The sequence below is a fragment of the Erinaceus europaeus genome, chromosome 7, assembly GCF_950295315.1.
Source record: "Erinaceus europaeus chromosome 7, mEriEur2.1, whole genome shotgun sequence".
Classification (NCBI taxonomy): Eukaryota; Metazoa; Chordata; class Mammalia; order Eulipotyphla; family Erinaceidae; genus Erinaceus; species Erinaceus europaeus.
The window spans coordinates 58,187,918-58,202,527 of record NC_080168.1 but is presented as its reverse complement, the minus strand read 5'-3'; the positions used below and the strand labels follow the sequence as shown (position 1 = coordinate 58,202,527).

Genomic DNA, 14,610 nt, shown 5'->3' with positions numbered 1-14,610 from the left:
GCCCCACCACCTGACCCCCCCCAGTATGCATATATCTAGACTTAAATTGATTTATATTATTATATGTATTGTTCCATAATCAGCAACTGTAACTTTGAGAAATGAGTGATTAAATGAGTGATTTCATCTATACTAATAATTTAATTAAAATGTTATTGTCGGTAAATTTTATCACCTACATATAAGGCCTACATGTAAGAATTAGAGACTATAACCTAACTAGATATAATCTGCCAAAGTACTTTACTTAGTTTACTTGCTGTCATAAAAACATAAAAATTAAGAGAGAGACAGGCTGGGAGTATGGCTCGACCTGCCAACACCCTTGGCGGGGAAGAAATTATGGAAGCCAGACATTCCACCTTCTGCATCCCACAGTGACCCTGGGTCCATACTCCCAAAGTGCTCTTATTGTACGGTTTTGTCAGTGCTTCCTTTTTAAAAATTAAAAAAACATAAAAATTCTTTGTAAAAATCTAGATGTCTGAACTTCAGGGAAAACCAACAAGGAGATTTTTTTTTTTCAATATGTCACTCAAATTTCTTACATGGAAAGAATACTGTGAGCCCCAATCACATAAAGCTCTTTTTCTCACTTATATAACCTCCCTATTGCAACTAGTTATGGAAATCTATTGATGTTTACTTCACAATATGTTCAAATCATAATTCAGTAGAGAAGATATAATGTAATAAAGTAAAACCATTCAATGGTAGAAATGGAATAGCCATGAGATCTAAAAGACTATAAGGAGTCTGGGAGGTATCTCACCTGGTAACCATGTGTGAGGACCTAAGTTCATGTCCTGGCTACAACATGAGAGCACCATGTAAAGGGGAAGCCTCATGAATTGTGAAACAGTGATGTGGTCTCATTCCTTCTTTCCCTCTTGCCCTTAATTTTTTTCTATTGGGGGGAACTGGTGGTGGTGCACCTGGTTACAATGACTTTGCAGACATTTTGGATAAATTAAAAGTAAAATGGTTATTTTGTAGTTGTAAAAAGCTTGGTGTAGCATAGAATGGATCAACCTGCCAATGGCCAGATTCAGTGGGGAAGCAACTACAAAAGCCAGACGTCCCACCTTCTGCACCTCATAATGATCTTGGGTCCATACTCCCAGAGGAATAAAGAATAGGAAAGCTATCAGAGGAGGGGAAGGGATATGGAGCTCTGGTGGTGGGAAATGTATGGAATTGTATCCCTCTTATCCTGAGGTCTTGTCGATATTTTTTTATTTTATAAATAAAAATTTTAAAAAATACTTGGTAAGAGAAAATTTAATGATATAGTGGATTGATACACACATCTGAGAAGTAAGAAGATGTAACTTAGTTCTGACTGTACTTACTCAGATCTACATATCCAATATCCACGTACATTTTAGAAACCAGAGAGCCCATTACAAAACCAATGATTGGACCAATCATTGCTACTGCATTCAAAGTACCTGAAAATATTATAACACATTTTTATTAGATGCCAAGAATACACAGTTCTTATTCAACACAAATTTTCAAGTAACTTGAATACATTTCTCTAAATAATTTTCCAAAAGGGAGGAATGTAGGAACACTGCTAATTCAACAACAGACCCAAGGGAAGTGATTATATTTTTTGTACATTACCCAGATAAAAAGAAGAATGTCCTTCTTCAGCAAAATCATCAAGGTAAGAAATCCCTAAAGGTCCTATGGGGGTTTCTCCAATTCCACGAAGCATATTACCCATTAGGACAAATATCCACATATATGACTCAGATTCCTTTTCATAACCTGTGTAGGTAGGAAAGTGCAATTTTAACCATTATTTTAAACATTTATAATAGAATTCCAATTATATTATCTCCACAATTATTGCACTTGAAGTATTTTTTTCTATTTTTAAATGATTCATATTAACTTCACAATATTTCAAAATATAAGTAAGCATAAAGAAAATAAATAATAATCACTGTACTTACTACAGAAAACCATACTGATAATTGTGCACACAACCCACATTTCAGGATAAATAAAATAAGTATATATTTTTCCAAGAGACAGAGGGGATGAGAGAAAGACAGACAGAAAGACAGACACACACACATACACACCCACACACACACACACACACACACACGATGGGGGCCAGGCTGAAACCTAGATTGCACACATGGAAAAGCAGTGAGTTATTTCATCTGTCCAATAAGCATATAGTTATGGCCAGTTCATATCACATTCAGCTTTTAAAAAAATTATATTTATTTATTTTCCCTTTTGTTGCCCTTGTTTTTTATTGTAGATATAGTTATTGTTGTTGTTACTGATGTCATCATCGATAGGACAGAGAAATGGAAAGAAGACAGAGGGGGGAAAGAAAGACAGATACCTGCAGACCTGCTTCACTGCTTGTGAAGCGACTCCCCTGCAGGTGGGGAGCCTGGGGCTCTAACTGGGATCCTTATTCCAGTCCTTGTGCTTCTCGGCACATGCACTTAACCTGCTACGCTACGACCTGACTCTCTACATTCAACTTTTATACTTAATACAACACTGTAATTTCTTCAGATTATAAAATGTATATCACAACTTTAATATTGCATTAGTGTGCTTTAAAAAGTTTCCTAAGTTGTGGTCTGGGAGGCGGTGCAGTGATAAAGCTTTGGACTCTCAAGCATGAGGCCCCAAGTTCGATCCCCAGCAGCACATGTGCCAGAGTGATGTCTGGTTCTTTCTTTCTCCTATCTTTCTCATAAATAAATGAAATTGTTTTTTAAAAGTTTCCTAAGTTATTTATTCAATGTTATTTTTATCACAATGCATCTTCAATCTTCTATTCTGTTAAACATGGATGCCCTAGACCAAAAATAAATAATCACACATACCTTTAACTATTTCTTTTAGATAAACCATAAATACAGAATTGCTGATAAGACACACAATTAGGTTATTTGCTATACTGAAAATTAATTTTCTAAAAGTGCTCAATAATTATACATTCTCAATACATAAAATGTGCATTTTCCCTACTTCTCATCTTGTTTTTATCCATTCTCTTATGTCATATGTATACCATCATTTACAAGTGTTAGGATGTATAGTCAAATTTGGTTATTTTTGTTATAAAGGTTAAAGCTTTATTGATGAAATAATTTGAACTTTTCAATAAAGCCTAAAGTCATTTTACATACCTATGCTTTATTTTTTATTTCAGGTGTGCCTGTATCCAGTTTTCCATAGGAAACCAGGATTAAGTAAATTACTTCAAATGCCTTTGGCAGTGAGGGAAGAGTCTGGAGTGGTGGTCACTGGTGATCCTCTCAACATGGGGCTTTACCAAGTATGTGGGCCTCTCTATCCACCCTTTTATTGATCGAATGCACATACAGCTATGTAAAGCATACATATCTTAAGGTTTTGCATACACATTTTAGGGGAGTATATATTGGAATAATCACTCTCCTAATAATCACTCTATATTAGGCCTATTATCTCCAATTCTAGTGACTACATTGAGTTTAATCTGCAACTCCAGTCCTTGGTCCAAGAATGTAGGAATAGCTGAGGGGCTTCAAATAAGTTTTCTTTTGCCTTTTGACATATTATCTGTATTTACCCTGATAATATCCAAATATTCATGGAGGCTGCAGATATAAATGGCAAGAGAAAGCAGAGAATTTCTGGCATGACTAGTTCTAATAAAAAGTTTTTAATACTTAGAGAAATGTGTCACATATATGTAAGTAACAAGCAATATGAGTCACAGGGGCCCCAACACAAATGTACACAATCCATGCCATTTTCCTTCTAAAATATTAACTTTTTAAAAGTCTTTTACACATTACATATATTTACACTAATGTTTTTGTCTTATAAACATAAGATGCACTGTACTATTTTTAATCTACTTTGATAACAAGCATTTTTACAAATGCAAATGTAATTAATCTGATAACCTACATAATATTTTAGTGACAAAAATCAATTCTTACCTTTTTCCACTATCTCAGGTGATGTTCTATTAAGTAACACATCTTGATTAGGCATACAAGTTGGTAAACTGGATGTCGAATTCACCGATGGATTAATGTGGGTTTCTTTAGAATATTTGTAACTGTAAGAAAATCACTGGACATAAATTTTGGTAATTTATTATTTTCACTTTTCCCCAAAAGAGAGAAATTTTCTCAGTATCTGCACCATATTCTACTCCAAATTATAAGAATCTCCTTTGTCGGGGCTGGGTGGTGGCACATCTATTTGAGCACTAATGTTACAGTGCACAAAGACCAAGGTTTGAGTCCCCGGGCCCCACCTGCAGGAAGAAAGCTTCACATGTGGTGAAGCAGTGCTGCAGGTATCTCTCTGTCTCTCTTCCTCTCTATCTCTCCCTTCCCTCTTGATTTCTGGCTGTCTCTATCCAATAAATAAATAAAGATAATAAAAACAAATTTAAAAAAATAATCTCCTTTGTCAAGTTCTCACACTGTATTTTAGGGAACTTGATGTTGAAAGCGAAATGACATTATTAACTAAAAAATATGTGATAATCCCTAGGCCAGATAGAGTATTACGCTGCTGTCATTCTAGGAAAGCTTATATTATTTATCTTAATCTGTACAAGATGTGAGCTATCTTTTGATTTCACATTCCCTTAGAGGAAAAAAAAATTCTGGGTCACCAGTAGAGCACATACATAACTATGAGCAAAGATGTGGGTTCAAGATTCTAGTGCCCACCTATGTGTGCAAAATAAAGTTACTACTATAGGTATCGCTCTTTCTCTTTGGAAAAAAAAAAATGGCTTCCAGGAGTGGTAGAGTCATCATTCAGGCCACCAAGCCCAAGTGATAAACTTGGTGGCAAAAAAACAGTTTAGCACCAAGTGATAGACTTGGTGGCAAAAAACAGAGTGCCCATGTTCAGAAGAGAAGCAATTACAGAAGCTAGACCTTCCACCTTCTGTACCCCATAACAATCCTAGGTCCATACTCCTAGAGGGATAAAGAATAGGAAAGCTTCCAATGGAGGGGATGGGATGCAGAACTCTGGTAGTGGGAACTGTGTGGAGTTGTACTTCTTAACCAATGGACTTATTCAGAATTACATCAATTTAAAAAAAAAAAAAGCAAGAAAAGAAAGAAAGAAAACATTTTGGTTCATAAGCCCAGAGGGTGGGCAATGTTAGGGGAGATGGCCAGAGGATTCTAAACTTCAACTCTAAACTTCAATGCATCAGGGTCTTGAAAGAAAGTGGAAAAAAGGAAGGATATCTGGAAGTAGCAAAAAGATGTGGGTGTGACTTGGAAAGGAAGTAAAGATAATGGCCATATAAAAAAAAAGGACAGAAAGATGGTGGACTGAGAAGCTTCTAGTGGCTGAGCTCTGACCACATCTCCTGGAAACGGTAGGATTTTTGCCTTTAGTAGGCAGCCAATAAGGGGTCCAAGCGGTGACACCAAGGAGGTGACTATAACTTAATTTGGGTTAAGAATTAGAGTAGGAAAAAAGGGGAAAAAATTTTTTTTCTTCCTTTTAATTTCTAAGCATACCTCCTTCCCCACCCCCCCACCCCCCATAACCAGTCCCTGGGGACCAGCTCCTAGCAGGATCCCCTGCTAGGAGCTTCTTTCTTTACCAAATTCCTGTCCCACCAGGGAGTATCATTCATTCTAAGTCTATACCCTTCTGAAACCTCTGGCCTTTTTTCTTTCTAAGTAGCCAACACACCCCACCTCACCCTGCATAGCTAATTAAATAATTAAAAATAAATACATAAAAAAACCTTTCCTTTCACTGCCCTTTTATGACTGTTCTTTTTCTTATCTTTTTCTTTTTTCACTCTCTCTTTCTTTTTTTTCTTTTTCTCATTCTTGTCATCCTTTCTTCCTCAATCCTACAGCTTCCAAAACCACAGCCCCCACCCCACACACCACCAAACAGTGTGCTTTTTTTAATTCACTGATACACATTTGGGAATTTCCTTTCACTGCTCTTTAATTACAGCTATTTTTCTTATCTTTTCCCTTTTCTCACTCTTGCCTCTTTTTTTATATCTTGTCATACACTTCTTCCTTCTTCTTTGCCTTTCTGATTTTGTGAATTATTTTGGGGAAGAAATCTGACTCAGAGTGGACTCTCTATGTGTGTATCTCTATGTGTGTATCTTTTCCCTCTTGTTACCCCTAGAATATACAGTGGACAGTAGATTTGCATAACTGTCTGTTCTTGCTATCCTTTCTTTCTTTTCTCTTTCTTCTTCACTGGGATTTGGTTACTATTTTTTCAAGGACTGGAGAAATTGTTTGGCTAACTGTTAACGATTAAACTGCTTCAATACTTGCTTCAGTTGCTACTGTAATTCCTGAGGTTGGTGAGTGCAATTGTCATAAAGGTATTTAGTACAGTGTTACTTGTACTCAAGACACAACAACTGAGGAACAACAGAGCATAAAAAAAAGAAGAAGAAATAAAAAAATGGGTAGATCGAAAACAAATAAAACTGCTACTCCAATGAATGAAGACAAGAGCCCAGAAGAAACTACAAATCAGCCAGAAGTAACCATAGATAAGAAAAGTATGCAAGCATAATAAACTTATTAATCACGGAAATGAAAACAACATTGGAGGAAAGGAACGGCAGTATTAGGAAAACAACAGTTGAAAACCCCAATGAAAATACTGATTATCTTGAGGCAATTAGAGAACTGAAAGCTGAAATAGCTGTAATGAAGAAAGAAGCTGAGGCAAGGGAAAGCAGACTAACAGAAGCAGAAAACAGAATTAGTCAGACAGAGGATGAGTTAGAGAAAACAAAGAAAGAGGTGAAAGAGCTTAAAAAGAGATTGAGAGACACTGAAAACAACAACAGACACATATGGGATGATCTCAAAAGAAGTAACATTCGTATAATTGGCCTGCCAGAGGAAGAAAGAGAGGAAGGGGAAGCAAACATTCTAGAGGAAATAATACAAGAAAACTTCCCAGACCTGAATAACAGAAAGGACATCAAGATTCAAGAGGCCCAGAGAGTACCAAACAGAATCAACCCAGACCTGAAGACACCAAGACACATCATAGTCACAATGAGAAGAAGTAAGGATAAAGAAAGGATCCTAAAGGCTGCAAGAGAGAAACAAAACGTCACATACAAGGGAAAACCCATACGATTATCTGCAGACTTCTCCACTGAAACTATAAAAGCCAGAAGGGAATGGCAAGATATCTATCAAGCCCTGAATGAAAAAGGGTTTCAACCAAGGATAATATATCCTGCTAGACTTTCATTCAAACTAGATGGAGGGATCAAAACCTTCTTAGACAAACAACAGTTAAAAGAGGCAACCATCACCAAGCCGGCCCTGAAAGAGGTTCTAAAACACCTCTTATAAACAAGAACATCACTATAATACTTGCAATATATCAGAGCAAACAATATTTTATTTTATTTTTTTGAACAATGGCACTACAATATATTAAATCCATATCAATAAACGTCAATGGATTAAATTCACCCATCAAAAGGCACAGGGTGGGGGGATGGATCAGAAAACATTACCCAACCATATGCTGCTTGCAAGAATCCCATCTGTCACAATAAGATAAACACAGACTTAAAATGAAAGGATGGAAAACTATCATACAGGCTAACGTACCACAAAAAAGGGCAGGAACAGCCATTCTCATCTCAGACACGATATATTTTAAATTAAATAAAGTAATAAAAGATAGGCAAGGACATTACATAATGATTAGAGGATCAATCAGCCAAGAAGACTTAACAATTATTAACATCTATGCACCCAATGAGGGACCATCTAATACATCAAGCACCTACTGAAAGAATTTCAAAAATACATCAATAGTAATACAATAATAGTGGGAGACTTCAATACCCCACTCTCACACTTAGACAGATCAACAAAGCAGAGAACCAATAAAGATACAAGAGAATTGAATGAAGAGATTGACAGACTAGACCTCTTGACATTTTCAGAGTCCTTCACTCCAAAAAACTGGAATACATCTTCTTTTCAAATTGACATAACACATACTCAAGGATAGACCACATGTTAGGCCACAAAGACAGCATCAATAAATTCAAGAGCATTGAAATTATCCCAAGTATCTTCTCAGACCACAGTGGAGTAAAACTAACATTTAACAACAAACAGACAATTATTAAAAGTCACAGAATTTGGAAACTAAACAACATACTGCTTAAGAACCACTAGGTCAGAGACTCACTCAAGCAGGAAATTAAAATGTTCCTGGAAACAAATGAAAATGAAGACACAACCTATCAAAATATTTGGGACACAGCTAAAGCAGTACTGAGAGGGAAACTTATAGCCATACAACCACATATTAAACACCAAGAAGAAGCTCAAATGAACGACCTTACTGCACACCTCAAGGACTTAGAGGTAGAGGAACAAAGAAACCCTAAAGCAACCAGAAGGACAGAAATCACTAAAGTTAGAGCAGAAATAAACAACATCGAAAATAAAAGAACCATACAAAAGATCAATGAAGCCAAATGTTGGTTCTTTGAAAGATTAAACAAAATTGACAACCCCCTAGCCAGACTCACCAAACAAAAAAGAGAGAAGATTCAAATTAATAGAATTGTAAACGATGCAGGAGATATCACAACTGACACCACAGAAATCCAGAGAATCCTGCGAAACTTCTATGAAGAACTATACGCCACCAAGCTAGAGAATCTGGAAGAAATGGAACAATTCCTAGAAGCATATGCCCTTCCAAAACTGAACCAAGAAGAACTACAAAATCTAAATGCACCAATCACAGACAAAGAAATTGAAACCGTTATTAAGAATCTCGCCAACAACAAAAGTCCTGGACCAGATGGCTTCACAAATGAATTCTACAAAACTTTCAGGAAACAGTTAGTACCCATACTTCTTAAGCTTTTCCATAAGATTGAAGAAACAGGAATACTCCCTTCCACCTTCTATGAAGCCAACATCACCCTGATACCAAAAGCTGATAGGGACAGAACAAAAAAGGAAAACTACAGATCAATATCTCTAATGAACATAGATGCAAAATATTAAACAAGATCTTGGCCAACTGGATACAGCAACATATCAAAAAGATTGTTCATCATGACCAAATGGGATTCATCCCAGGAATGTAAGGCTGGTTCAACATCCATAAGTCAATCAATGTCATTCACCACATCAATAAAAGCAAAGCCAAAAACCACATGATTATCTCAATAGATGCAGAGAAAGCCTTTGACAGAATCCAACACCCATTCATGCTCAAAACTCTACAAAAAATGGGAATAGATGGGAAATTCCTCAAGATAGTGGAGTCTCTATATAGCAAACCTACAGGCAACATCATACTCAATGGACAGAAGCTGAAATTATTCCCCCTCAGATCGGGGTCTAGACAGGGCTATCCACTGTCACCATTACTCTTCAACTTAGTATTGGAAGTTATGCCATAGCAATCAGGCAAGAGAAAGAAATCAAAGGAATACAGATTGGAAGGGAAGAAGTCAAGCTCTCACTATTTGCAGATGATATGATAGTATACATAGAAAGACCTAAAGAATCCAGCAGAAAATTACTGTAACTTATTAGGCAATATAGCAAGGTATTAGGCTCCAAAATCAACGTACAAAAATCAGTGGCATTTCTTTATGCAAACACTAAATCTGAAGAAGAAGACACCCAGAAATCACTCCCATTTACTGTTTCAGCAAAATCAATCGAATACCTAGGAATACAGTTGACCAAAGAAGTGAAAGACATGTATGCTGAAAAGTATGAGTCTCTACTCAAGGAAACAGAAACTGATACCAAGAAATGGAAAGATATCCCATGCTCATGGCTTGGAAGAATAAATATCATCAAAATGAATATTCTCCCCAGGGCCATATACAAATTTAATTCAATACTCATCAAAGTTCCACCAAGCTTCTTTAAGAGAATAGAACAAACACTACAATCATTTATCTGGAACCTGAAAACACCTAGAATTGCCAAAACCATCTGGAGGAAAAGAAACAAAAATGGAGGCATCACACGCCCAGACCTTAAACTATATTATAAAGCCATCATCATCAAAACAGCATGGTACTGGAAAAAAATAGGCACACAGACCAGTGGAACAGAACTGAAAGCCCAGAAATAAATCCCCACACCTATGGACATCTAATCTTTGATAAGGGGGCCCAAAGGATTAAATGGAAAAAGGAGGCTCTCTTCAATAAATGGTGCTGGGAAAACTGGGTTGTAACATGCAGAAGAATGAAATTGAACCAATTTATCTCACCAGAAACAAAAATCAACTCCAAATGTATCAAAGACCTAGATGTCAGACCAGAAACAATCAAATACTTAGAGGAAAACATTCATGAAACACTTTCCCACCTACACATCAAGGACATCTTTGATGAATCAAACCCAATTGCAAGGAAGACTAAAGCAGAAACAAACCAATGGGACTACATAAAATTGAAAAGCTTCTGCACACCCAAAGAAATTATTAAACAAACAGAGAGACCCCTCACAGAATGGGAGAAGATCTTCACATGCCATACATAAGACAAGAAACTAATCACCAAAATATATAAAGAGCTCAGAAAACTTAGCACCAAAAAAGCAAATGACCCCATCCAAAAATGGGCATAGGATATGAACAAAACATTCACTACTGAGGAGATCCAAAAGGCTAACAAACATATGAAAAACTGCTCTAGGTCATTGATTGTCAGAGAAATGCAAATTAAGACAACACTAAGATACCACCTCACTCCTGTAAGAATGTCATACGTCAAAAAGGACAGCAGCGACAAAAGCTGGAGAGGTTGTGGGGACAGAGGAACCATTTACATTGCTGGTGGGAATGCAAATTGGTACAGCCTCTGTGGAGATCAGTCTGGAAAACTCTCAGAAGGCTAGACATGGACCTTCCATATGATCCAGTAATTCCTCTCCTGGGGTTATACCCCAAGGACTCCATAACACCCAACCAAAAAGAGGTGTGTACTCCTATGTTCATAGCAGCACAATTCATAATAGCTAACACCTGGAAGTAACCCAGGTGCCCAACAACAGATGAGTGGCTGAGAAAGCTGTGGTATATATACACAATGGAATACTATGCAGCTATCAAGAACAATGAACCCACCTTCTCTGACCCATCTTGGACAGAGCTAGAAGGAATTATGTTAAGTGAGCTATGTCAGAAAGATAAAGATGAATATGGTATGATTCCACTCATCAACAGAAGTTGAGTAAGTAGATCTGAAAGGGAAACTAAAAGCAGGACCTGACCAAATTGTAAGTAGGGCACCAAAGTAAAAACCCTGTGGTGGGGGGTAGACATGCAGCTTCCTGGGTCAGTGGGGGGTGGGAGTGGGTGGCAGGGATGGGTCACAGTCTTTTGTTGGTGGGAATGGTGTTTATGTACACTCCTAGCAAAATGTAGCCATATAAATCACTAGTTAATTAATATGAGAGGGGGAAAATCAATTGTATGTCTCAAAGATTTTCAAAACACAAACTGAATCCTTTTAATATATAGGGTGTGTATTTGATATGCAGACTCTCTCAAAAGCCTAGACCAAGAAGATCAGAAGCATCCAATAGCACAGCTATATACAAGATACTGGGTACTGTACAGCAAACCATAACAAAAGGACTTTTCAAAGTTAACCCAATTAACAAATAATGTGATGATAACAGTAACTATCGATTGTCTCTTTGAACCCTAAGACAGCAGGAACCTCACATCTCCACTATAGAGCCCCTACTTCCCCCAGTCCTGGAACTCTTGGATAGGGCCCACTTTCCCGTATGCCTCTCCCAATCCATATCAAATAATATTGCACCCGCCGATCACAACCTAACCAGCAATTGCCACCTCAACATGCTTCACTTCAGACTGTGTCCAGAGACTTCACTTGTGGAATGACAACCCTTCAGCTTTATTACTCGGGTGAGACCTTTCCTTTTATAGTACACTCTAATTTTATCTCAGGTGGTTCACTTTCTAACAAAGTCCCATAACCTAGATATACATCAGTTTCTGTGAGAGAGAGCTTATGTTCACATGTATCCATAAACTACTGCAAAATATATACCTGAAAGGAGAAGTACACTAGAGTTTGCAGTGAGTACCTCCCTAACACTTCCTCTCCACTATTCCAAGCTTTGGGTCCATGATTGCTCAACAATTTGTTTGGCTTTGTATGTTAACTCTCTTTTCAATCACCAGGTTCCGGATGGCATCAGGATGCTAGCCAGGCTTTACTGGATTGAAGACCCCACCAATGTGTTCTGGAGCTCAGCTTCCCCAGAGACACACCCTAATAGGGAAAGCGAGAGGCAGACTGGGAGTATGGACCGACCAGTCAATGCCCATGTTCAGCGGGGAAGCAATTACAGAAGCCAGACCTTCTACCTTCTGCAACCCTCAATGACCCTGGGTCCATGCTCCCAGAGGGATAGAGAATGGGAAAGCTATCAGGGGAGGGATATGGAGATTGGGTGGTGGGAATTGTGTGGAGTTGTACCCCTCCTACCCTATGGTTTTGTTAATTAATCCTTTCTTAATTAAAAAAATTTTTTAAAAAGGACAAATATAGACAGACAGTTTTAAAAATAATAGTTAACCCCTATCTGCAACCTTAGGAGAACTGCTGTTGATTCCAATTGAGTGAATAGGGATAAAGAACTCTGGTGGTGGGAACAGTGTGCAGTTGTAACACTGTTACCTTGTAATTTTTTTAAATCATTATTAAATCACTAATAAAAAATTTAAAAGGAAACACGTATATATCTACCTTTAAAAAAGTCCCATTCTGTATTACCTTAATTTTGGTCTGGAATATAACACCAATAGGTAGTACACCAGACTTTCAGGTCTGAGGTTCTGAGTTCCCAAATTTAACCCAATCCACATTAAAGTCACAAACAAGAGATAGCCCTCTATTTATATTTCATTAAAACATCTTTTTAAAAATATTATTTATTTATTTACTTATTTCCTTTTGTTGCCCTTGTTTTATTTTTTATTGTTTTAGTTATTATTGTTGTCATTTTTGGATAGGACAGAGAGAAATGGAGAGAGGAGGGGGAAGACATAGAGGGGGAGAAAAAGACACCTGCAGACCTGCTTCACCACTTGTGAAGCGACTCCCCTGCAGGTGGGGAGCCAGGGCTCACACCTGATGCCCTACAGCCCAACTCCCAAAACATCTTTTTAAGAGTATTAAAATGTAAACTTTCTGATACAATACTTTACAGCAAAATGAGTGTTTTTCAGATATCACAGTCAGATGAGAAATTGTACACAGCTTCAACAACTGCAGTGTAAACCACTAACTCCCTCATCCCAATGAAAAAGGTGCTTATATTAACTATTATTATTAATTAATTGCTTATATTAAGCGCTTATATTAATACTTGATGTTCCTTGGCTTAGGGTTTATCACCCCATTCCTGTATATCCTCTGTCTCATGGCCCTTTCTTTCTTTGTGTGTATGTGTATGTCCTCTTGCTATATTGGACTTAGCATCCATCCTACTCCATAATGAACTCACATCCATTAAATACATTTACAAAGACCTGATTTCCAAATAATGTCTTATTCTGGAGGCTACTAAAACTATCTTAAATTGAATTGACTTATTGGTCTGCTAGTGGTACTGTATCTGAAGAATGAAAAAGCACTGCTTTGGGAAATTTATAGATTGAAGCTGGAGTAAAATAATTGGAGTTAAGTTTTAAAACAAATAGTCTAGTATAGCAAACAAATTAGAATAGAGTTGAGTCTGGGAGCTAAATGTACAGGGCAGAGATGATAGAAGTCTCAGTTACAGTAGGGCAATAAGGTGAAAAGAGTGACAATTTTGGCAAGTAATAGGGAGAATATGCATGTGTGCTGAAATGAAGAATGAGCTAAGGATGAGAACCCTGATGTGAGAAGGTGTGTGTGTGTGTGTGTGTGTGTGTAAATGAATCACTATTTAAAGAATGAAGGAACTATCTGAACAAGGTTTAGATTGAGGGTAAATTCAGTTTTGAATATGAATATATAGGTGCAGAATGTTTGGAGACATCATTATGAGGTGATGCATGCTATAGATCTTTAAGTATCTATTTATTTTTCATTCTACAGAGACTCAGAACATTACTCAGTTTTAGTATATGGTGTTGCCAGTATCATCAGGCATGTAAACATGATGCACTACTATTGCATCATTTTCCAACTGCTTCTTCAATCACTATGTATAAGTAATTTTTAAAAATATTTTTATATTTATTTATTTTCCCTTTTGTTGCCCATGGTTTTTTTTTATTGTTGTTGTAGTTAGTGTTATTGTCATCACTGTTGGACAGGACAGAGAAAAATGGAGAGAGGAAGGGAAAATGGGGGAGAGAAAGATAGACACCTGTAGACCTGCTTCACCGCCTGTGAAGTGACTCCCCTGCAGGTGGGGAGCTGGGGGCTCAAACCAGGATCTTTACGCTGGTCTTTGCACTTTGCGCCACATGCACTTAACTCGCTACGCTACCGCCCGACTCTCATGTATAAGTAATTTAATTCATGTCCTCTGCTCGACAGAAACTAAGTAGAATGAA

The 14,610-nt window shown here is 37.2% G+C and overlaps 1 protein-coding gene across 1 annotated transcript in view; it reads right to left on the bottom strand.

Annotated features, from left to right (window-relative positions):
• Positions 1-14,610, bottom strand: part of LOC103127361 (solute carrier organic anion transporter family member 1B1) — a 109,318-nt gene that overhangs the window by 68,645 nt on the left and 26,063 nt on the right. Inside the window, exons 5-7 of the mRNA XM_060194477.1 lie at positions 3,975-4,096; positions 1,630-1,776; positions 1,353-1,451 (exon numbers count right to left, since the gene is read on the bottom strand). Coding sequence (XP_060050460.1) covers positions 1,353-1,451; positions 1,630-1,776; positions 3,975-4,096 — 368 coding nt within the window. The remainder of the gene's footprint in view (positions 1-1,352; positions 1,452-1,629; positions 1,777-3,974; positions 4,097-14,610) is intronic.